General features: G+C 45.6%; 1 protein-coding gene across 2 annotated transcripts in view; it reads left to right on the top strand.

Annotated features, from left to right (window-relative positions):
* SLC24A3 (solute carrier family 24 member 3) overlaps window positions 1–22108 on the top strand; it is an 83177-nt gene that overhangs the window by 49787 nt on the left and 11282 nt on the right. The window contains exons 6-14 of one of the 2 annotated variants that reach the window (XM_048937190.1): window positions 10334–10408; window positions 14176–14201; window positions 14746–14799; window positions 15890–16023; window positions 17796–17956; window positions 18540–18816; window positions 20098–20264; window positions 20895–21009; window positions 21375–21487. In XM_048937190.1, coding sequence (XP_048793147.1) covers window positions 10334–10408; window positions 14176–14201; window positions 14746–14799; window positions 15890–16023; window positions 17796–17956; window positions 18540–18816; window positions 20098–20264; window positions 20895–21009; window positions 21375–21487 — 1122 coding nt within the window. Of the gene's footprint in view, window positions 1–10333; window positions 10409–14175; window positions 14202–14745; window positions 14800–15889; window positions 16036–17795; window positions 17957–18539; window positions 18817–20097; window positions 20265–20894; window positions 21010–21374; window positions 21488–22108 lie in introns of both variants that reach the window. The other variant, XM_048937189.1, reaches the window with a different exon arrangement.

Here is a 22108-nt window from a genome sequence, read left to right as displayed (position 1 = left end):
GAACTATCTTTAAACACAAAAACCCACACCTTCAAGAAAATACGTTTCTTTGAACACCAACTCTGGTTATTTTTCTAAGCCTTTAATGGCTAATAACTGCGTGCTTCCCAGAACAAATCAGCATAGACTTCCCACTGCTGGAACTGGAGAGGAAAGCACGATGCCCACACCTCTCTCTGTATGACACTACGCACCGGAAAAAATGCGTTAAAAGAGCATTATTAAGGTTGAAAGTCAAACACTGGAAAGTTATAAAATAGCAGCTTTAAGGTTCTTTGCACAACCTTCATTTGCCCCCCCCGCCGTGTATGCATGATTGTGGTCTTTAATTACATGAACACATGCTGGTTTCTCCATAGGGTCCCTGCCTCCTTCGGAGCTCAGAATGGACTTTACTCACTTAATGAGCAGCTATTCATTATTTTGTTTTCTGTTCATTGTTCAGTGTGTGCCCTTCTGCCTTATTTACCAGGCTCTATTCAAACCCTGTTCCAGAGGCAGAATTATTAATTTCCTCTTGAACTTCTGCCGATGTCATTGCTGTTGTATCTAAGCAATTGGTGAACGATTAATTAATTCTCCCTAAACCTCTGTGAGATGAAGGAGTGTTTTAAAGACAGGAAAACAAAGTTCAGAGAGACCAAAGACAAAAGGATGAGCTTGTCATTTTAGGTGCCAATTAGAGCTGGCACGGGCTTATTTTTTTTCCTGACGTACAGCATCCTATGGCACCTTCTTTGTTTGGGGCACACAGAAAGGTTGGAAACGACCTACAAGCACATCTCTGTCTGGCTCCAAGAGCTGCTTCCATTACTCCTTTAGTTTACATTTTTGCCGTGTGAACATCTTTTACTCTCTGAGTAGAGAAGCAGATGCCCCAAGAAGCTTGGAACAACTAACAAAGCGCTCTCCTTCCATGATGTGTCTCTCTGAAGTTCCTTAAAGGCTGACAGCAAGGCTCCCTCATCCAGCACGGTGGGTCTAGAGGGGAAAGCCTCCCCCTGCCCAGCGCCCACGCTGCCCTAGCTGCAGGCTCCAGCATGCCCCAGGCTGTGCTGCATCCAACACACTCCTACATTGCTTTTCTCCTCTGCCTTTCAGGTAGCTTCCCACTCTGGAGGGCGATGGTAAGGCCAGTGAGATCAGGGCCAGAACTCATGTGAGAGGGTGCTGCTGCTGGGAGCTGATGCAGCGCAAAGGGAAAAGAGGCGAGCGGGGAGAACTGCTGCATTCTCAGGAGTCGCTCTGGAATAGCATGGGAACAGGCTGCCAGAAGCCATCAAGTAAAGCAGCAATTAGAGAAGCTTCCACTTCATTTCTTTATTTATGCTTTTAATTTGGAAATGTTAAGGAATCTATCAACTTGGTAGCTAGAGCCCCAGTCCTGCAAGCAATTGCAGCCAAACTCATTTCCACACGCTGGGCTGCTTGCAGGATGGGTGTCTGAAAACCACCCAACTTGTTTATACCGTCTGCTGCTATGCCTCGTTTTAGGGCTTCCAAATAGCTGTGGGGGTGTTGTAAGTCTCCTGAAGAGCTGCTCTCATGCTAAAAAGCAGTTGATGTAGACAAAAATCAGCTCTATTGCACTATTGTGCTCCTATTTTCTTTGTGGCACAGACAGAATGGGCAGGGTTGGGCTGGAAATTAGATCGGTTTGAATAGTGTCAACAGACTGGGGAGATTAACCATGTGCCTGTCTTGTGCCAGCCCATTTTCTGTTGCAAACTCTAAGAAAGTGTTAATAAATGCAAAGCATTTTTAAATGCTTAAATGCTTAAAGCAAGCAAAATTGCTGCAAGCAACTGTGAAGATAATGCTGTTAGTGTTGAGTATTACAACTCTCCTCGTCTCCCTTGCTTGTTTTTAAGCAGTACAGAGAACGTGAAAAAGTTTTAAATCCAGTACAAGTCAGAGACACCATAAGGATGGGCTCATGACTTACTAATTTCAAAACTAACGTGGTTCTAAATTATATCAGAAGGATTCGTGTCATTGCTTGCTACTGAGAATAGGAAGGTGTGCTTCAGGAACCTGAAGGTGAGTTGCTTTTCTCTTCCAGTTAGTGTTGATGAGACTTTGCAGATCTCCAGTGAGAACTCTGGGCTGGAGGGATTTTTCTGTTCTCACTGACATGATGAAATCGCCTGAGGTTGGCACATGAGGATTCATTTTCAAAAAGTGACAATTGAAGCTGCCTCTGGTTTTGGATGGCCAAACTAAATGGCAGGCTGGGTTTTCTGAACTAGCAGGCGTACTCATAAATTCAGTCTCTTTTACAATATCTTCATCTGAGCCTCTGGAAGCTGAGAAACTCAACCTGTGATTAATTTTGAAGTCTCTGACCAAATTTATCCCAACAAGGTAAAGTTTACCCATGCGGATGGCTGAGGGCAGCCTATTTGACTGTGGCAGTGAGACTTGGAAGCTTTTCTTTTGGATCCTTGTGTAATGTTCTGATTTTGTCTTACATGGGCACACGGAGGAAGATCTGCCTAATCACAATAGCTGTAAATTTTGAGCTGTAGAAGGTTTTAGTGTATGGAAGTACTTAGAGAACTGTCCTCCTTTCCCCAAAGGCTGACTGTGGGATGGATGTCTCTGCAGCTGTTTCTTCATTTATCTGTGACACTAATGCATATTCCCTATCATCTGTACAACTATGTCATGTGTCTCCAACATGACTTATCTGCTGCATTATATCTGCTTTTCATTGTCAAAGAAAGGTTACAGGAAAGTAAAAGAAAGCTACAGGAGATGCAGTGCTACCAAATGCAGCCCTTCAAGCAGAGATTGAGTGATGCTTCATGGTAATCCATGGTGGGTGGTAGGGTAGGGAGGCAGGCATGAAGGAATCATCAGCTGGTGTGCCCTCAGCTTTGTGCAGGGTGTGAAAATGCACCTAGGGGGGAAATGTTACAGTGAAGAGCCGAGTAGAGGAAACTACGAACAGAGTTTTAATAACCAGCTAGAACACTGTTCATTGAAAAGTTTGGGACATTTGTAATCTATTTCTAACCTAGTTGTGTCGTACAGTTGGCTTGCATGCATCTTAATCTTTTAAGCTTTAATTTCGCAGACAACAAGTAATTTGGACTGCAGTCATTACTGACCTTCAGTTTGAAGATTGCATTCATGAGGTTATTTTTACTTGTGGATCGCTGCAGAGTTTTGGTAGGGGGGAACCTGAGTGATTTTTGATGTTTTTTTTTAATTCTTCTCTGTGACCAGCAGCAGAAAGCATTTTAACTTGTGAAGCAGTAGTTTAAGAAGAGCTTCGTGCTAACACGTCTATGTTGCTTTTGTAGTGTAGGACATGACAGGATTCTGTGCAGGCAGTGGGTTTTGGTGGGCCTGTTCTTTCCCCGATGCACCCCTGTTGCACACTGGAAAACAAAGAAGAAACCCAGCAGTAAAACAGACAGGGTGTGCATTCCTAGCAGGAGCACAGCTGTGAGCATGGCCACGTGTCTGTGACACCCTGAGCATGAGGAGAGCAGGGAGAGGGAGCAGGCAGTGCCATTCCCTTTGCCCTGCAGAAACTCAGGCCATCGATGAACATCATGTGCTGCAGTCAGGCAGTTCAGAGGCTGAAGCCTTTCTGAATGTCCTGGTAAAGCTCAGAGTCAAGCAGCTGGGCCGGCAGCTGAACAGACTCATCTGCCTTTTGCATCCTTATCTGTACATTATCAGTGTTTCTTCCTGAAGGAGCAATCAAGGAGGATGCTCACCCACTGGAAATGCAGTGCAGTGCTCCTTTTCCCTGGGATTTTCCTGCTGGGATGTTTGGCACTGATGGATAGCAGACCAACTCTCAGAGGTCAAGCAGATTAGATGCATTTCAGCTCCCCCTTGAATGCAAACACTGTTTTCTTGGGGACTGGGGACTTGTGGTTTTAAAACCACTATGCTGTCCAAGCAAATACTTTGTTGGTACCCAGAAAACACTGAGGAAGGCCCTTTGTCCTATTCTCGGAGTGGGTCATGTCTTGTCTTCTACACTGCTACAATTCTTCAAGCTGTGCTTCATCTTGGGTTTGGTGAATGACTCTTTTGGTCTCCTTTTGAAGAGGTCTGATGACACTGAAAGGACTTGGTCGTTCCAAAAGTAACTGTTTTAAGTAGGGATTGGCCTCTTCCCCTGGGTAACTAGTGATAGGACGAGAGGGGATGGCCTCACGTTGTGCCAGGGGAGGTTCGGGTTGGCTGCTAGGAACAATTCCTTCTCCAGAAGTGATTCTGCACTGACACAGCTGCCCAGGGAGCGGTGGGGTCACCTGGAGGAGTCCCAGAGCCATGGGATGTGGCACTGAGGACGTGGGCAGTGGCACAGTGAGGGTATGTTGGGGTTAGGCTTGGTGATCTGAGAGGTCTTTCCAACCTTAATGATTCTGTAATTCTGTTTCCCAAAGCAAGGCCAGCAGTGTGCATGGAATCAGTGTTCTTGCACTGGGCGCTGGTTTAGCAATGTGCCTTGAAGCTGCTTGCATCATTTCTGTGGGGAAAGGCACATGAACCTAGATGTTGTGGTGTCAGGGGCCTGGCTCCTGAATCTGAACTGAAAGAGCCACAGAGCTGGCAGCCTTGACTCTGCAGAAACCCAGCTAAAAAGCCATGCTGCTCAGGGACGATTACAAGTACCAGTAGGGCCAGGAAACATTTTTGTTTTTGTCCAGAGATTTGGAGCTCATCCACTGTTTCCATTCTGAGGATGTCACAGAGACAGATTGCTGCCACGGTAATGAAAATATCAAAAGCTGTTAAAGTAAAGCAAATATTCGTGATGAAATAATGAGAATAGATTGAGTTGGTCCATAGTGTGTGAATCAGGAGCTGTGGTGATGGTTGAACTCTGCAGAGAACAGCTCCAGCGGTAAAATTAGGGACCTGGTGGTTGGAAGGAGCTTTCCTTGCAGCGAGTCTGGTAGATCAGAGCAGAGCAGCAATTACTGGCTTAGAAACATGCATTTTTAAGGTCTGGTTGGGTTTTTTGTTGGCCTGGCAGTTGCTTGTATTTTGTTTTGCTGAAGTTCGGCCGGGACAGTTTAATATCAGTCAAAACCCCAAGCAAGCCCAAATGCTACACTGTGGGACTTGGGTTCCTTGTCAGGAGGTACTTGGTAGAGGTTATGGTGGGGGGGTTCAGCTGGATACTCAGAGTGCCCTGGGACATTGGGATGGCTGTGATCTCAGCGTGTCAGCAGCAGGGTACCATGCTGAGTATACCATGGTAGAGTATAGAGAGGAGCATCTCTGCCTGTTCACCTTCACCTGCAAAGTGGGGCTGTCCAGCACAGAACGCCTTCCCTTTGCTGCGGTGCCTCATTCCTCTGCAGCTCTGACCCCAGCTCCCTGCAAAGCATCCAGAGATGTTCAGACCCTGCTCTCACCCGTGTTTCTTTTCCCTCTGGAAAGAGGGAATAAGAGTGCCTGACTCACAGGTTCTGTTTGTGTCTGGCTGGGGGGGGGAACTTGCACCCTGTGATGTTTGCTGTTTGTTTTACAGCTAATGATTATAAGCTTCTGATCGACTGATTGCTCATTGCAAGTGGGACATAATTCCCAAAATAAGGCGAGTTATGTGAAAATTAACTTGCAGGTCCTGATAGTTAGGCAGTTACAAGCTCTGCTGGAAGATGGTGGTAATTATCTTACGAAATTCCTTCCTGCCTTGTATCTTCATTGTGATTGCTCTAAGAGTGATACGTTTAAGATCAAGATTGAGAGCAAGCGTGTGCAGAATGTTAAACACAGAGTTGCTATTTCTCGTCTTATTTTTGGTTGTGACCTTTCGAAGTGCACACAGTCTGCAGCCTTTGAGCCACAGATGTAATCTGTAGCACTCCCTTAGCTGAGGGCTGTGCAGGAGGACCTGCCTGCAGAGCACCAGCCAGTCCAGGAAATAGAGTTTTCATAGGGCTCAGTGCCCTGTATCGTAAACCTAAACTATAGGGTTTTCAATAGGGCTCAGTGCCCTTTGGCTCAGGCTCAACTCACATTTTGCTGTGGGAATGATGCTGGTGAAATTGAGCCTGCAATCTCGTTCAGTCCCATTTGTGTCCATTTGTTCTCTGGTGCTGCTGCTGGGTAAAAATGTTCCTTTATGCCCTATACAAAGAAGGGATATTGCTTGCTCAGTTCACCTGAGCCTGGACCATAGGGCTTGGGGCAAGACAAGGAATTGCTTCAGTCCCAAGCAGACACCTTCCTTTCCAGACTTGCCCTCCTCTTCAGTCTTAACACGTGGGGATGTGCCTCCCAAGAAATGCATGGAGGCACTCGAGTGACTCCTTGCTGGAAGTCAGGTTGCATAGCTTAATATAGAGAGGAATACAGATGAGGCAGTGCCACTGTCTCACATTAATATAGGATGCTTCATTGATGCTGTGACCAGTGGTGGTGAACAGGCAGGTGGCGGGATCTCTGCAATTACTGGAGCCAAGCAGGGACATCCTAAAGTAATAAATGGCAAAGTGGAAGGCCTGTGCTTTGTCAAGGGAAATGTCCCGTGGGAGATGAAGGCTCACAAGGCTGTCCCAGAGGTTGAGGCCTTTGACAGATTCACCAGAGATAAGCAGTGATGCTCAGCTCTGTCAGGAGAGCTGCCTGTGGGAGAGGAATCACCTCAATGGCACACGGCAGCTTTGTGTCTTTGCTGCTGATGTACATAACAAAGCAAAGGCTCAAGAAACTGCCCCACAGGTTTGTCCAGGTTCCAAAAAAGCTCCATGATTTTTAAGTGCCAGTTTGTAGGAACTGTAAGAATACCTCCTTAATTGCTGTGACTTTTGAGATTTGAATGAACCTTAGTCTGTATTTAACTGTAAAATGCAGTTGAACCTACTACATTTTTCCTGAGCATGATGGAGCAGATTTTCTTATTTCTGCCCAGACCTGACACAGATGACATATGATGGCACATAACTAGAATTCTGCAAATGTAGCACAGCCCAATCCGTAGCATAACAGAGTGGCATACAAGGATATGTCCTTGTGGGCAGGTTTGCTGTGTCTTCCCGCATCATTTCTTTCTCTCACAAGTACCTGGTGGAGAAAATGAAGGTTGTGTGGTGGAGATTATTTTAATTTTTGCAGCTGTGATTTCAGGATGATGGATTGGATTTCCATAAGGCCATTCAGATCCAGTAATGCTATTTATTCCTAATGCATCTTCCATTTATATTCACGTAGAGCAAGCAAAATGGTGCTAGTGATGCTATTATTGCTTGTGCAATTACTGACAAAGAAGCCCCTTGTGAGATGGGGATTTCACAGTGGACTGAAGGTAATTGTCTTCCTGAAAGACCCATAGGAATTATGTTACTGCAACAAATGCTTTGTTCCAGCTGAATATCATGCCTGGGCTGCTGCCGTTGAGTTCCTGTGGCTGACAAACCAAGAGCTGGTTGTGCTGATTGTAGATACGGGGAAAAGAGACATGGGAAGTGCTGACGGTAATTTCTGAGTTTGGTCACGGTAGCACAAAGGCAGATTTCAGGATGGGAAGCAGTGCAAAGGCTTTTGCATGATGAAATGATGTGGGTTTGTAACTGCTTTTGTGGTGTTACCCTTCCTGCGTAAACAGGAAGTTTAACCGTGCCGTGCGTGGAGCAGCTGGGTTGGTTGCTTCCCACAGATCCTGCAGCTCTTTTGAGTGGCTTGTCAAGTACGAGGCTGGTGTCTGCTGCTTGCTTTCTTAGCCCGTTCTTACCTGCATTGCCAGGTAAGGCTGTCTCAGTTTATTCTGGCAGGTACCTTGCTCACATTGTCCTGCTTTGAACTGCGTGGAAAGCCGTGACTTTTGGAGCAATTTCAGTGTGAGGGGCAGGAGGAAAATAGGCAAAAGCAATGCACTTTGTGGTACTGCACGAAGGAGAAAGGGCACAGCAGTGCTGCGAGTCCCTCCTCTGGGAAGAAAAGAGAGAGCAAGCACACCTACCCATGGGAGTGCTATCAGCAGTTTGTACGTGAGCTCTGCATCTCCTCCACAAAGCTGGGGGACAGGCTGGTCCTCTGTATGAAAAGAATACACACTCTCCTTCTGCGTTGCCATCGGGTTAGTGAGCATTTTTAGGAAAGCCCTCAGAGCTGACTTTTGTAATGCTCCCATCGGTACCCATGTGACCGTGGTTGGGATTGAGGCTCATCTTTACCAGCTTGCTTGAAATGAAAAGTCTGATTTGAAACGTTAATTTAAAATAATAATAAAAAAAGACCTGCACGATCTGCATGATGTTTGCAGTAAGCCACAGTGCAAAGAAAGACAGCACACTGCTCACAGCAAAGGAAAGGCACCACTCCTTGTGTGCTATGAGCAATGGGGAGAACAGGCACATAGCCTTTAGACAGCCAACTCGATGGCCTCTGTCACCATGTCTCTTCTGGATAGAAGATGCTGGCAGAGGGGCATCTGCATGGTTAGGAGAAGAGAAATAATTTGGAAGAGCAGAAGAGAAGGGTCAATTTTATAGAGGGTGAATGGTGAAGCCCCAGCCTGGGATACCTTGCCACCAAGGCTCTGGGCACCCTGCTCTTTCCAGCCCTTCAAAAAGGGAAATCAATGTTCTGTGCAGTAAATGTTACACATAGCAGTTTGCAGGGTGAGAGTTAACAGTGAGAAACCCAGTTTCTAATCTGAGACATGTTTTACCTATAGGAACACCAGTGCAGTGTGCAGGTGAGTGTGTGCTATAGGGCCTTTGCCTCATCTGGTCATGGGGAGTTGCTCTCACTGAATCTCACATGGAAGAGCTCTTGCTTTCTGCTCTGGAGAGGCCAGATTTAGTCCCCAGTGCTGTAGTTAAGTGAGGGCTCCTGGGCTCGTGTCTGGGGGCTGGATTTTGTGTGCTTCCTTTGAATGGAGGAAACGATCAGTGTTTTTCTACAGCTGTCTCTTGGTGCTTGGCTCCCCTTTCCTCTGGCTTCTGCTGTTGCTGATTCCAAACTCTTAAATTTCATTGTGTTTTTACCCAAGCTGATTGCTTCCCTGATTTCCTTTCTGCCTTAGTTGTGATCTGCTTAATGGTGATTTAGGAGGGTTGCGATGCATTAAGATTTACATGCAGCCCTTGGCTGCTGCAAGACTGAATAGCACGGCTTGTGTCTTCAAGGTCTTGACAGTTACAACGAGACTACAAAATTCCTGTCAGCAGGCTGAAAGTGCTGCTGTTTCCCTCTGTGCTAATTAGCTCCTTTTAGCCTGGGTACGTGGTTACTTCATGTGCAAGGCTTCCCTCTGACAAATTCTTCTTCCCAGTGATCAAATGGCTCGAAGACTTCACTTCAATGTCTCGACCCTCTCAGGAGACCTGGGCTTTTATTGCCCATATTTACACATGAGGGACAGCTACTAGGACGTCTGTGGCATGTGAGCAGTTTGTAGGAGTCCCAGGCAGCAGCATGTTGCCTTCAGTCCAATCTGAAATCAGGGCAGGAGTCTGTGATGCCCTGGTGTCCTGGTCGATGACCTTTGCACATTAGATCCCTGATGGATAGCTGTATTTGAAGGCCTGGCTGTTAATGTGGTCACTCAGGTGTTGGAGGAAATTTCCCTAGGAGAAAGGCATTATCTGTGCTCAGAAAGGAATGTAGGACCTTAAATAGTGCTGTAACAGGCAATTGGAGTAATCTCAAGTTATTTTATAAACTATCTCACGGTGCTCAATCAGTGCTCAACGCAATGCTCAATCAAAAGGAAGGAGTTCACTATCTGTAAGATTTAATTAAAGGTCTCTGAACACAATTATGAACCTAACTCCAGGTTTCTACATTTGGAAATATCCGTCATAAAGCATCTCCATTCATCTATCCTTACACACAGAGATGCATGCTGTCAGCCTGTGTAAATCTAATCTGACTCAAGGACTTCAAGGGGTTTGGTTTTGTTTTTTTATTGTTTTGGGGGTATCTTTTTCTTACATGAGAATTTCTCACATGTCAGTGTTTCCGTAAAGACTTTGCACTGGACATGAATTACATCCACATTAGTGTTAAGAGGCCATGGAGATTTTAAAGCCTGATGGTCAATACCTTTTTATGCTGTTTGTTTTGCAAGCTGTCAGGACAGTTACGGTATTGTAACAAGCAGAGAAATCTGGGAAACTGTACATTGATAACACTCTGAAATCAGGCATTTTTGTAGACAGAGAGGAGAATGAACTTTCTGTTTGCTTGGCTGATCTCCATGCACGAGCATGACTGGAGGATGTGGTCAGGAAAAACACTGATAAATTCAGAGGTCAATTCAGAATGGTGTAAATTAGCCCCCATCATCTGCCTTCCTGTGGCTTACACCTGGGCCTGCCTGACGTCCTCTCTTTGCCTCTTTTCCCAGGTTGTTGCACTGTCATCATGGAGTCTCTTGAGAGATTCAATCTACTATACACTGTCTGTTGTTGCACTCATTGTGGTAAGTTCCCAAAGGCTGTTGTACATGTTATTCTTCTGTGGGACCCCACATGTCTGCTGTAGAGGGATCTCACTAAGAAACCAAAGTTTTGTAGCTAAGGTTCTCGCTCCAGGAGCCATGTGGTTTTTCTGTCCATGGAAAAATGAACGTGTGATGTCCGTGGTTCTGTAGAAAAGCATGGCCAAAGGGTAAGAGATGAAGAAATATCAAGGTCAGGATATGCAAAAATTGTCTTTCCTGGTAACAGTTACTACTTTGTGTATGTATATATGTATATGTATTTCTTTACTTGGGCATATAGTCTAGGACTGTACATTCCTCAAGAAAGAAAGAGATTTTGTGAGGCTAATTCCCATATGTAAACGAGAAGAAGGGAACACAGAGTCAGAAGATGAACACTTGCATTTCTGAAGTTTATGCAGTTTTTCTTAGACATGGTGTGCTTTGTTTTGCCTTCGCTCGTCAAACGTCCATATGCCGTGTGCATTTTGTATAGGCACAAAGGCCTGTGTCTCTAACCTCACATAGAGGGTTTGCCTTAAGCTCTTTGTGCTTTTGTTCTGCAAGGTCTTCAATCTAATGTATGCATCAATGCTGTTACACCCTGCTAGAATTAGAACTGCCTAGCTATTAGTAATGAGCTGCAAAACTAAAATCTTTTATTTTTGCTTGACAAGTAGCATCATACCAAAAACTTCCTGACCAACGAACTCCACCACATCCACTGATTGTAATAGATGACACTGCATGAGCGTAAAGACATCTAGCAGGTGTTGGGTGGATAGTGATAGGACAGGGGGAACGGTCTTAAACTGAGACAGGGGAGGTTTAGGTTAGATATGAGGAGGAAGTTTTTCACCCAGAGGGTGGTGAGGCACTGGCACAGGTTGCCCAAGGAGGCTGTGGATGCCCCATCCCTGCAGGCATTCAAGGCCAGGCTGGATGTGGCTCTGGGCAGCCTGGGCTGCTGGTTGGTGACCTGCACACAGCAGGGGGTTGGAACTGGATGAGCACTGTGCTCCTTTGCAACCAGGCCATTCTATGATTCTGCAATATGATTCCCTTAGCTTACTCCAAGGAAAGCACAGATGTGGGCAGTTGCCTGCCGTTTGGCCACTTGTTTGGATTGGGTGTTTCATACAGGCATTACAGAACTGCAGAAATCCTTTTCTTTTGGAACTATACCCCATAATATCAGAGAACTGTAATTTTTTAGACCTGAAGAGGTTCAAGGTCCTTTGTGCAGCCAGAGTAGGGCTTGGAGGCATTGCCAGAACTGCGATGCGGGTGTCAAAGCACTTCATTGCCAACTGTGGCTTGGGAGATGTGGAACAGGCCCCCATCTCTTCAGCATTACTCCACAGCAATCACTGCACAGGCTTTTTAAACACCTGTTAGAGAAAAACGGAGATAAATTAGAAGAAGAGAGAACATTTTAAGTGATTAAAGATTTAGCTCCCGAGGGATTTAGCAACCCTGTCCTATGTAGCATTCCTCCTCAGAAGATGGCAAAAGGATTCTCCTTTCAGAGTCCAAACACTGCTTCACTTCAAGAATTTTCTCTCCTCTCCATCATTTAGCTAAGGACCCCAGGCTTTACAGCGGTTCGGATCCTTTATCTCCTTTTAAGGTAGAATCAAAAGGAGATGTCAGCATGTTGATATTTGGATTCTGCCTCTCCAGTCCCCCATCTCTCCTTTGGCAGGCATGCTGCTGGCTCTGTGCAGAGCGCAGCACAACATGCACTCTGTTTTCTCATTTGTTAGACTTGTATGGGCCTTACATTTTAGGAAGCATTTAAACACTTCACTATATAGGGATAATAGTGCTGGGGCATTGAGACTCTGCTGCAGCCAGAATATAATCATCTTTCTTGAAGGATAATATTGCTTTGTAGAAGATTGAGCTTACGTTATTTTGAAGAGCAGCTTGTGCTGCTCTCATATGAGCTACACTCCACAGGTGCCTTTGCTAATCATAAATACACCTGAGAAGAGATAAATACATTCCTGCCAATGCTGAAATGCAGCAGCTTAAAATTGTGCCGGGTAAATCCACGTGAGTTTATCTCCTTCCATTTCAACCAGCAAAGGATTCGCAGTGCTGCAGTAAGAAATCGCAGAGCAGCAAACTCACCTCTTTGGTGCTCCGTGCCAGCTGATAAGAGTGAGTGAGCTCCACATCACAGCAGTTAGAAGTGGGCCAACTTTCTTTATCACTGTTAGCTCGTGTTGATTGAGCTGGATGATTATTATTTTTTTTACCTTAAAATTATATTACAAAGCTGGTCTTCTTTTAAAGCTTGGCAAGAACTGTTACTCCTTCTTTCCTTTGAAAGAAAAAAGATCCCAGTGTTTCCTAACTCGAAAGGACGCGGTCATTGTCATTAGTGAAAGAAGTGGGATGGGTGCTATTTTTAATCACAAAGGTCAATGCACAAGCTTTCGTGCCCTGCCACACCAACACAGTGCAACCTAAAATAGCTGTTGTCAGATTAGATCACCATGACTGGGGCTGTGACTTATAGCATGCATAATGTCTTGCTGTCATGTGTTCTTCCAGTAACAAATACAGCTATTGTTTGCTGCTCTATCAAACACAAGTTGCTATTTACAGGCTCTTTAGCTTCAGGGAAGCGTTTTGTTGCAATTTCTAAAGCCCATTTCCTTTCCCTTGGTTTTCTCCACTGCTGCTCTGGGTGTGTTTTCCTAGTGGCATACACAGCGCTTCCACTCCTTCATACAGCACTGAGCTGAAAGCAGGTGAAGGTGCTGGGAAGGACCAAGTGGCCAGCAAGAGCCTTGCCAGCTGGCACCTGGTCCACCGGGTGCAGCCCAAGGCTGTAGGACCCCTGGACCACTCGTGAGCATCCTTGCCCTAGCCCTTCCCTTCCCACTGTGGCTGCAGCATGAGCCAGGCTCAGCATCCCCAGCTCTGGGACTGGCAGCTAGAGCACAGCTCACTTGGAGGCCCACTGGAGATGGAAAGAGAAGCAGAGAGGGATGCTGCCAGCAAGGCCACCGCAGCAATCCTGTCTGCTTCCAGCATCTGCTGGTGCTGGTGAATTCAGCGGTGGAACATGACGGCCATCTGCTGGTGACCTCCTAACACCTGCCTCTTCAAACCCCAAAAGCCAAGGCTGGTTAGAATGGTGTGAACCCCTTGGAATCCATGGCACAGCGTTGGTATTCCCCAACACACAGCGTCTTAAACATGCAGGAGAAAGACATCACTCCTTCCCAAGGAGCACAGCATCACGAGGAAACCTTCAGATGTACAGACAGGACTCTAACAGTGCTTGTTAAGAGTCTCAAGCTTAGCTTGTAAGGAAATCATGCCCTGGGGCTGGTTTTCAGTGTTGTTGGAGCACCTGTCATTGACACCAGGTGTGGAAGTGGCTGTAAATCTGCACACCTACAGCCCAGCTGCTGCTGAAGGACAGCACAGAGGGATGGCAGTATCTCTGCTGAGACCAGCTGGTGCAGCTCCTCCATGTCACCTGTTGCCCTGTCACCTCTTCAGCTCAGCGCCGGTTCCACAGGACCCTGTGGGCTTTAGGGAGGAATGCTGCTCTGCTTTTCTAGGTGGGAGAAACTTGAGAGCTGAGAGGTTCCCAGGGAGACAGAAGAGAGCCTAATGCCACTGCCCCAGGCCCTAGGTTGCTCTGTCCCCTCTGCCACCTGCTGGGGAGGTTGGCTTGCAGCCTTGGTGCATGCTGTCATGCATTTCTTGTTTAACACGCTTCTTTTTTAATCTTCCCTCCACAGTTTATTTACGACGAAAAGGTTTCCTGGTAAGTGAATCTGGCTATATTTCTTGCTCATTTTTCCTGTTTACACCACAAAAGCTGCCCTACACAGGGTTCGTGGGAAGAGAAGGGGTTTGAGAATCAAAAGTTTTGCTGAGATCGTGGTGTTTGCAGCACAGCTGGGAGAGTGACAGCGGTAGCTTTGTTTTCCCTCAGCCAGCGTTATTTAGATCACAGGCACTAGGGGGAGTCAGGTTGCTTGGGTTGTGTGTTTTCTGACACTCTTTCTTACTGGGGGATTTGTGTTTAATTTCAGAGGATTTCTGAAACGCTGAGTTTTGCAATGGCTCGTTTTCATTTTGTTTTGTTTTTAAATGAAATTGACTGGAGACCCAATTGCATTTGACCATGCCCCACTCAAACCCATCGATGAGGAAGCTGAGTGTTGAACTGCCAGGAGTGAGGTTTGGCATGCTTAGTGCGAGGTGCCAAAATCCCAAATGAGAACATAACCCATGAATTTCAGTACACAGCAGGAGCTCAGCACCAGGTCCTGCTCTGATGCACTTTGTGTTCCTTCTGTTTGCAGGTGGGAGTCCTTGGTCTTGGTGCTGATGTATGCCATCTACATTGTTATCATGAAGTAAGAGATTCCCCTCTACCTTTTTGTGGGCACAAAACCCCACTGTGTTTCATCATTCTTTGCTCTGAGACCATAATAGAACTGCAGCACAGCCAGCACCGATTTCATGAGCATCTGAGCTGCATAGCTCCCTTCATACCAGATGATGCTGGAGGAGCTGGTCTGTTCTGCTCCTCAAATCCCCTCCTCCTGCCCTGTTTCTAAAAGCCAGTGGAAAAGACACCCGGATTTAAGCTGGAACATTAAACAAAACCTACCAGCCACCAAGCGCACCAGTGGTCTTTTCTCAACAAGTAAGGGTAGAAGTTTGTTTTGAAATGATGAACAGAGTAAATATTAGGAGAGCAATTCTCAGTGAGAGCAGCAAAACAAGCTCGGTAGAAGAGAATACAAGTCAGAATTCCTCTTACTTCTAGTAATTAGAAACTTTAATATGGAGGGCAGGTTCACTCCTGCAACACTGGCCAACAAAACAGGTCGCTGTGCTGTTTCAATCTAGAGGGGATTTGTTTTCTTAAAGTGATGCTGTAGTTTGAACAGATGTTTCTGACCTCCTGGCTGTTGGTGTGGTTACAGGGGCCTCAGCCACGTGCTCACAACGCTCCACCCTTCCTTTTGAGTCTCGTGGTGAGATCCTGAGCTCATGTCTGTGTCAGTTCCTGGTTATTCAAAATAAGATAAGAAGCAAATATATTTATTTTATATATAATTCTTTTCAAAGTCAAGGCCAGAACTTGGCACGTGGTCTCACACTTCTCTGGTTTGCTTTCGCAGGCAAAATAGCACTCATACTCAGGAGTGACTGCAGATAATAAATGAATTTGCACAATGATGAGTAAGCATTATTTGCTATGGGAATATTACTGACATGTAGATAAACAGACATGTGCTCTGTTCATGATTGATTTCTGACACGTTTCCAAGCCTTCTGGAAACAGAGGCATTGCCCTGCGTGCAGTTTGGTGGGAGCTGAGCACGCTATCTATCCCTTGACGTCCTTAAAGCCAGGAACTGAATGTAGGAAAGGCAGCGTCGAGAAATCCATGTAGAAGCAGCAAAGGTACACCTAGAATTCCTTTTATTTCTGCAGGTACAACTCTACCATACAACACTGCTTGGAAAGGAAGACAAAAAACGCTGCGAACATGGTGAACGGATTGGCAAATAACACAGAAATGGATGATAACAGCAACTGCGATGCCACAGTGGTGTTACTAAAGAAAGGTAACTGTTCCAGTAAGTCACCCTGCTTGCTTGCATCGTTCTGAGTGTTTACAAGTTTGTCTGCCCGCTGTGCACTGTGGGCTGGGCACGTCTGCTCAGCGCTGGCATAGGCAGGGAGGTGCACCTTAAGCCTCACTTATATTTCCTTAGCCTAAAAAATCATTGCTTCCATAGCTCAGCTGCAGTAGTGTGTGCACTGGTGAGCACAAATTAAGCTGCATACACAGGGTGTAACAGATCACGCTTTGTCTTTGCAGCAGGCAGCAAGCATGTGTTGTGAATGTTGGATTATTATGCACCTATCCTCAGCAATAAGAGACTCCCCAAGTCACTGCTTTACACTGAGAAGGAGTTGTGTCTTATTTAAAGCAGCCCTGGCCTCTGTGTACAGACAAGCTGCCCTTTTTCTTCTGCTTGACTCCATAAAGGACAAACAAAACCAGCTGTTTTCCCACAAAAGTGATTGAAAGATTTCGTATATATATAGCAAGCAACTGAACATGAAGTGTGGATGTTTTTTCTTGCTGACATCAGACTCTTTGAGTCTACCAGATGCCTGCTATCACATTACTGCCTGTTGCTGAGCAGAGGGAAAGCTTTTGTGAGCGTGGTGTGCTGTGGTTTGGGGAAGCTGCTGTTACTGGAACAGCTTTCTGTAGCCTTGGAATCTCAACAGTGAAACTGTGCTGGCAAGATAACTGCACTGCACCAGTGCAACTAGGCTGGGAAAGCAGAAGCTTAAAGTCAGGTTTACCCAGTGTCCTCAGGACTGCACACAAATGAGGCATTTCTGATTATAGGATTTGGTTTAAATTGCACCAGAATGCCTCTTTGCATGACACTGCTCAGACTGGTACATTTTGGTCTTGAAACCTTGTGGTTTCTTAAACTGGCTGAGGAAGGAAGCCCAAAGGATTGCTTCATCTTCTTGAGGATTGTTCCTATGTTTACTTGGCCTCTGCAGGCTCAGATGGGTGAGTGGTGCTGCTGGGTCAAAAACAGCCCTGATTTCAACTGGTCAGAGTGCTGAGGGCATCCAGTAATTACATTTGCTTTCCAAACTTCCACTTTTCTGAACTGAAGACCACGAAGAAGAAAGCAGGAGGGTTTCGGTGGTACACAGCACATGCTAATGTGAAAAAGTCACCAGGGAAAGCTGTCTGGCCTTCTTGATTTTTGTGACCTGCATGTCTACCCCAAACCATAGAAGCATCCTCAGAATAAAGAAAGTGCCTGTGGAGGTGCTCTGCTGTAGGACTAAGAATGATGATGATAATACAAACATTTGCCAGTTGTGCTGGGAAAGATCTTGGGTTTCCCTGCTGCTGTGTCCCAATCCTGCCTCTGCTGTCTCAATCCAAGGACTCTTGGCCCATCCCACAGAGGTGATGGTGGACGAGGCCAGTATCCTCACACAAGTGCAAATTATAATAGTGGAATTAATACTTCCTTATTGCAGCAACTTCTTCACCTCAGCAGTGACCACTGTTGGAGCAGTGATCCGTTTAACAGAGGCCTACAATGATCTGTGCAGAACAGATTTTATTTGCTATCAGTGGGAATGAATGGAGATATGGTATTGGTCATTTATTTATAAAACCTGCTGTGTAAAGGCAGGAATTAAATACAGAGGAGGCTGTGGAGTGGCTGAAGGAGTGGTTCTTACAAAGGACCTGTGGAACCTGTAGATTTGTTCTGCTGAGTGCCATATAAGATGGAAAGAGGCTGGTGGTAGGCAAAGTCTTCAGCTTCTCTTTGTTTCTTGGTTGCAGGGAATTTCCACCGTAAAGCCTCAGTGATCATGGTGGATGAGCTGCTGTCTGCTTACCCACACCAGCTTTCATTTTCTGAGGCTGGGCTGCGGATCATGATAACCAGCCACTTTCCTCCCAAAACACGTCTCTCCATGGCCAGCCGCATGCTCATCAATGAGGTTTGTCTGTTCTCTTTTTTCCCCTTTCTCATTCTGAATTTGCTCTTGCCTGTGGCAGCATTCAGGTCAAAATAGACCTCTATGATTTTCTTGGATCCCTGTGTGCATTTTTCCCAGTTCCATCCTTCTAACGACATCCATACTAAATCATCCCTTGCTATCTGTACCCATGGAGATTTTAGTAGAGAAAGTTTCAAGTCATTATGTGGTTATGCTCCCTGTAGCTGTTGCTCACAGTAGATGCCTGCAGCATTCATCTGATCTGCTGTTAACATCTTTATTTTATAAGATGGTACTACACTTTCTGACCCTTGTCTTGTTGTATCCCTGCAGTCAGTTCAACAGTTACTGGTCCTTATCTCATAAAAGCTATATCTGTGTGTTGTGTTCTAGTTCCTGCAAGCAGCTATTGCATTATGCATGACCAAAATCCATCCCTTTTTGCTTTTAAAACCAAGTGTTTATAGAACTCTGCACATCTCTTTCTCTCTGTTCCTCCCCTTCTCTTGAAGAAAAAATAAAAAGCAAGCATTACATTTTAAAAAACCTGTCTTTGAACAAGAATTTGTGTCGGTATTAACAGAGACAAAGACTGATCAACAGCAGGACTTACACCAACGGTGAATCAGAAGTAGCAATCAAAATACCTATCAAGCACGTTGTGGAGAATGGAACAGGTCCAAGCAACTCGTCTGAGAGGGGTGTGAATGGCACACGGCGAGACGAGGACGTGGCTGAGGCTGGCAATGAGACAGAGAATGAGAATGAGGATAATGAGAACAATGAAAATGATGAGGAAGAGGAAGAAGATGATGACGATGATGACCATGAAGGGCCATACACACCTTTTGACCTACCCAGTAAGAAACTTGTGGGTTTGTGTTGTTCCAGAAAGCAAAACTGAGTTTGAGTATGCCAGAAAGCACAGAATCATAGAATCCTTAGAGCTGGAAGGGACCTCTGAGGGCCATCTAGTCCAACTCCCTGCAGTGAACAGGGAAAACACAGCTAGTTCAGGTTGCCCAGGGCCTTATTCAGCCTTGCCTTGAAAGCCTTGAGACTTCCCCTTGTCTTCCTTGAGGCCATCAACCACAACACTACGTCACCTGTTCCAATGCCTCATCACCCTCACTGTAAAATATTTTGTTCTTTATATCTAGACATACTTTGGGGTCTGTACCTGTACCTCAGAGTTCAGTTCCTGGTCACAGGTAACAGTTAATTGGAAAGCACGAGGTGCCTCTCAGGGTGTTGGGCTGGTTGGTGCAGCTCAACTGCAGCTCATGTGTTGGCCCTGCCACTGCAGTCTGTGGGAAAGGCAGCAACCTCTGCTGGGGAAACCTGGGCCCCTCTCTGGGCAGACCAATCTCATTCCATTGGCTGCCCTATGTTTGAGTCATCCCAGAGCTGTTGAGATCTAGGGTGTTGGAAACAAGACAGAAAACTGTAGGGACTGTTTCTGCCATTTCCAAGTGATACATGTTTTTGGGAGCTCCTATTCAGACCTCCACACATAACAGTAGTTCAAGCAGGGGGAAAAAGCTGAGCCTTAAAGATAATAATTTAGATGTTCTACAGACAATGGCACTTGATTTATAGTATGGAAAAGGTTGGTGTGACCCCTGGACCTCTTGTCTGGTTCAAACTTCTGCTCAGAGGAGGTCTTACTAGAGCAGGTTGCCAAAGTCTGCATCCACCCTTGAGTGTTAGTTAGCTCCAAGGATGGGAATCCCACAGTCTTTCACTGTTCCAGAGTCTGTCCACCACCCATGTGATAGGAAAAACAGCACAGCTGTGACACTTACTGATGCTTGCTGAATGGTTATGACACCAAGCAGTGATGTAGCACAGACAGGCAGTGGGTGGTGCGTTTCAGCAGTGACAACAGCAGCAGTGGGTCACCTCCACTTGTGCAGATTTTTCTGAGTGTAGAACTCAGGCTGTTGTTCATCCCTGGCAAAAATGCATTGCAAATGGGTGGTGGCTGTTGAAAAACACTGTTTTGTAGCTGAGAATTTACTCTTATCAAATGATTTCATTGTCCTCTTTGTATCTGTTGTCATTTCCGTAGGAGGCATTACTTTCAGAGCGACCTACGTGTTAACTAGAATCATGATTGTTTCCCATCTTCTGTTTTACAGCTGGCAAAATGGAAATCTTGAAGTGGCTCTTCACGTGGCCGTTGAGCTTTGTGCTGTATTTCACAGTGCCCAACTGTAACAAACCCCACTTGGAGAAATGGTTCATGGTTACCTTTGCTTCTTCTACCCTCTGGATTGCAGCTTTCTCCTACATGATGGTGTGGATGGTATGTACCAACTAAAGCAGAAAACAGCCTAAGAAAGGCAACATAAGTGATTTTTGTCAGCTTTGAAAAATTGGGCTGTAGCCTTAAGCAGAAGTATGAGGCACTGGCATCAGGGAAGAAAGGGAGGCCTGGCTTGGGCTCTGCACTGGTGCACAAATGATGGTCTGTGTCAGCTTACAAGTATCTCCTCTCTGCCAAAAGGAACTGTTTGCAGTGACACAGATATACGTGTTCCTATAATAACATTTATGTAACATGAATGTAATGAACTTTAGGGATGTTTTGGTGTCATCTTAGCTGCTGTTTGCATGTAATAACAATCTGTGAGCTTTGGGCAAGTCTGTTAAGAGAGGGCAGTGAGCCACCATGGTTAGAGTCAGGAGAATAGTGGATGAAAGGTGGAAAGCAGCTAATCAAAGAGAGTGCATAGCAGGTCAGTGCTTTCCTCTGCCAGGTGGTGAACATACAAAAAACATAGAAGTGAAAAAAGCCTGTCACTGCTTCTCTTCAAAGAAAGCATCAGTTTGCACTGAGCAATAAGCGCTGTCTCACAGCATCTTGCAGAACTGGCCCAAGCTGCTCTCTGATTTTTCTTTATAAACCACCTGACAGTTCTGTTTCACTCCTTAGGTGACAATCATTGGCTACACGCTGGGAATTCCAGATGTGATAATGGGCATCACTTTCTTGGCTGCAGGAACCAGCGTGCCAGACTGCATGGCAAGCCTCATCGTAGCAAGGCAAGGTGGGTTCATCACTGAGATGTCAGGCTGCTGTTGAGTTGCTTCTGTGCATCACTGTCCTCTTTAAGAAGTGTGTCCTCAGTGTAAAAACATTCAGAGCCCTTTTCCTGAGGCTGAAGTTGATGGCAAGCACAAAGGAAAAGAATTCTGCTGCTATTGCAAAGCAGCTGAGAGGTTCTTAGTGATGGTGTGCAGCAAGCTATGGCATGGTCAGCAACTTGAAGCCTCCCCGAAATTCACTGTTTGATTCTTGTTGGTTTATTTGTTTGTTTGCCAACTTTAAATCCAGTGCTGTGGATTTATGCAGAATATGCCATGTGTGTTTTCCTGAGACATGCCTGAGTGTACGTGGTTTCCATTCCTGCAGGTATGGGGGATATGGCTGTGTCCAACTCCATTGGAAGCAATGTTTTTGATATTTTAATCGGCCTAGGCCTCCCGTGGGCTTTGCAGACCCTAGCAGTGAATTATGGATCATACGTAAGTCTCACATTTGTTTGCAGTCTGTTTATCTGTGCATATCTTTTTATTTTAAACACAAGCTTCTATGGAGACTAACTAGAGCTATCAAAACAATCCCAAATTATGTGGGTGGGCTTTGAAGGAACAGATAATTTTGCTGTGTTTTGTGCTGGAGATAGCAGCAATTACTGTCAATGTACATTCCCCATCCTTTGGAGGACAAGTACTTCCATTTCCTCCTTAAAGGCAGGAACTTGAGCTGAAATAAGGTAACTCACTCGTGTATGCAGCATTTTTGTGCCCTTGAATATATTCCAAATAAGATTGGCTTAATAAGACAAACAGGGTAAATGCATGGGCAGAATGTAGGGCTTTTAGTAAGAAAAACTGTACTGTTTTTAAGCTGTTAACACACTGAAAGGTGAAGGAAGCTGTTGAATAACTGGGGTATTTCAGGGCGTGATTACCGTCTGGAAACACTGCACAGCTCTACTGTTTGAGAAAACCTAGCCAAAGCTAATGGAACCCCTAGGTAATTCCCAAAGGATGGCAGATGCACGCCATGCACAGAACTGCTGGAAGCTCCCTTCTGAGATAGAACAAGAGATACCATGAAATCCCAGAGGGATGCAGCATTTG

The sequence above is a fragment of the Lagopus muta genome, chromosome 2 (genome assembly GCF_023343835.1).
Source record: "Lagopus muta isolate bLagMut1 chromosome 2, bLagMut1 primary, whole genome shotgun sequence".
Taxonomy (NCBI): domain Eukaryota; kingdom Metazoa; phylum Chordata; class Aves; order Galliformes; family Phasianidae; genus Lagopus; species Lagopus muta.
This window is presented reverse-complemented; position numbering and strand designations above follow the sequence as displayed.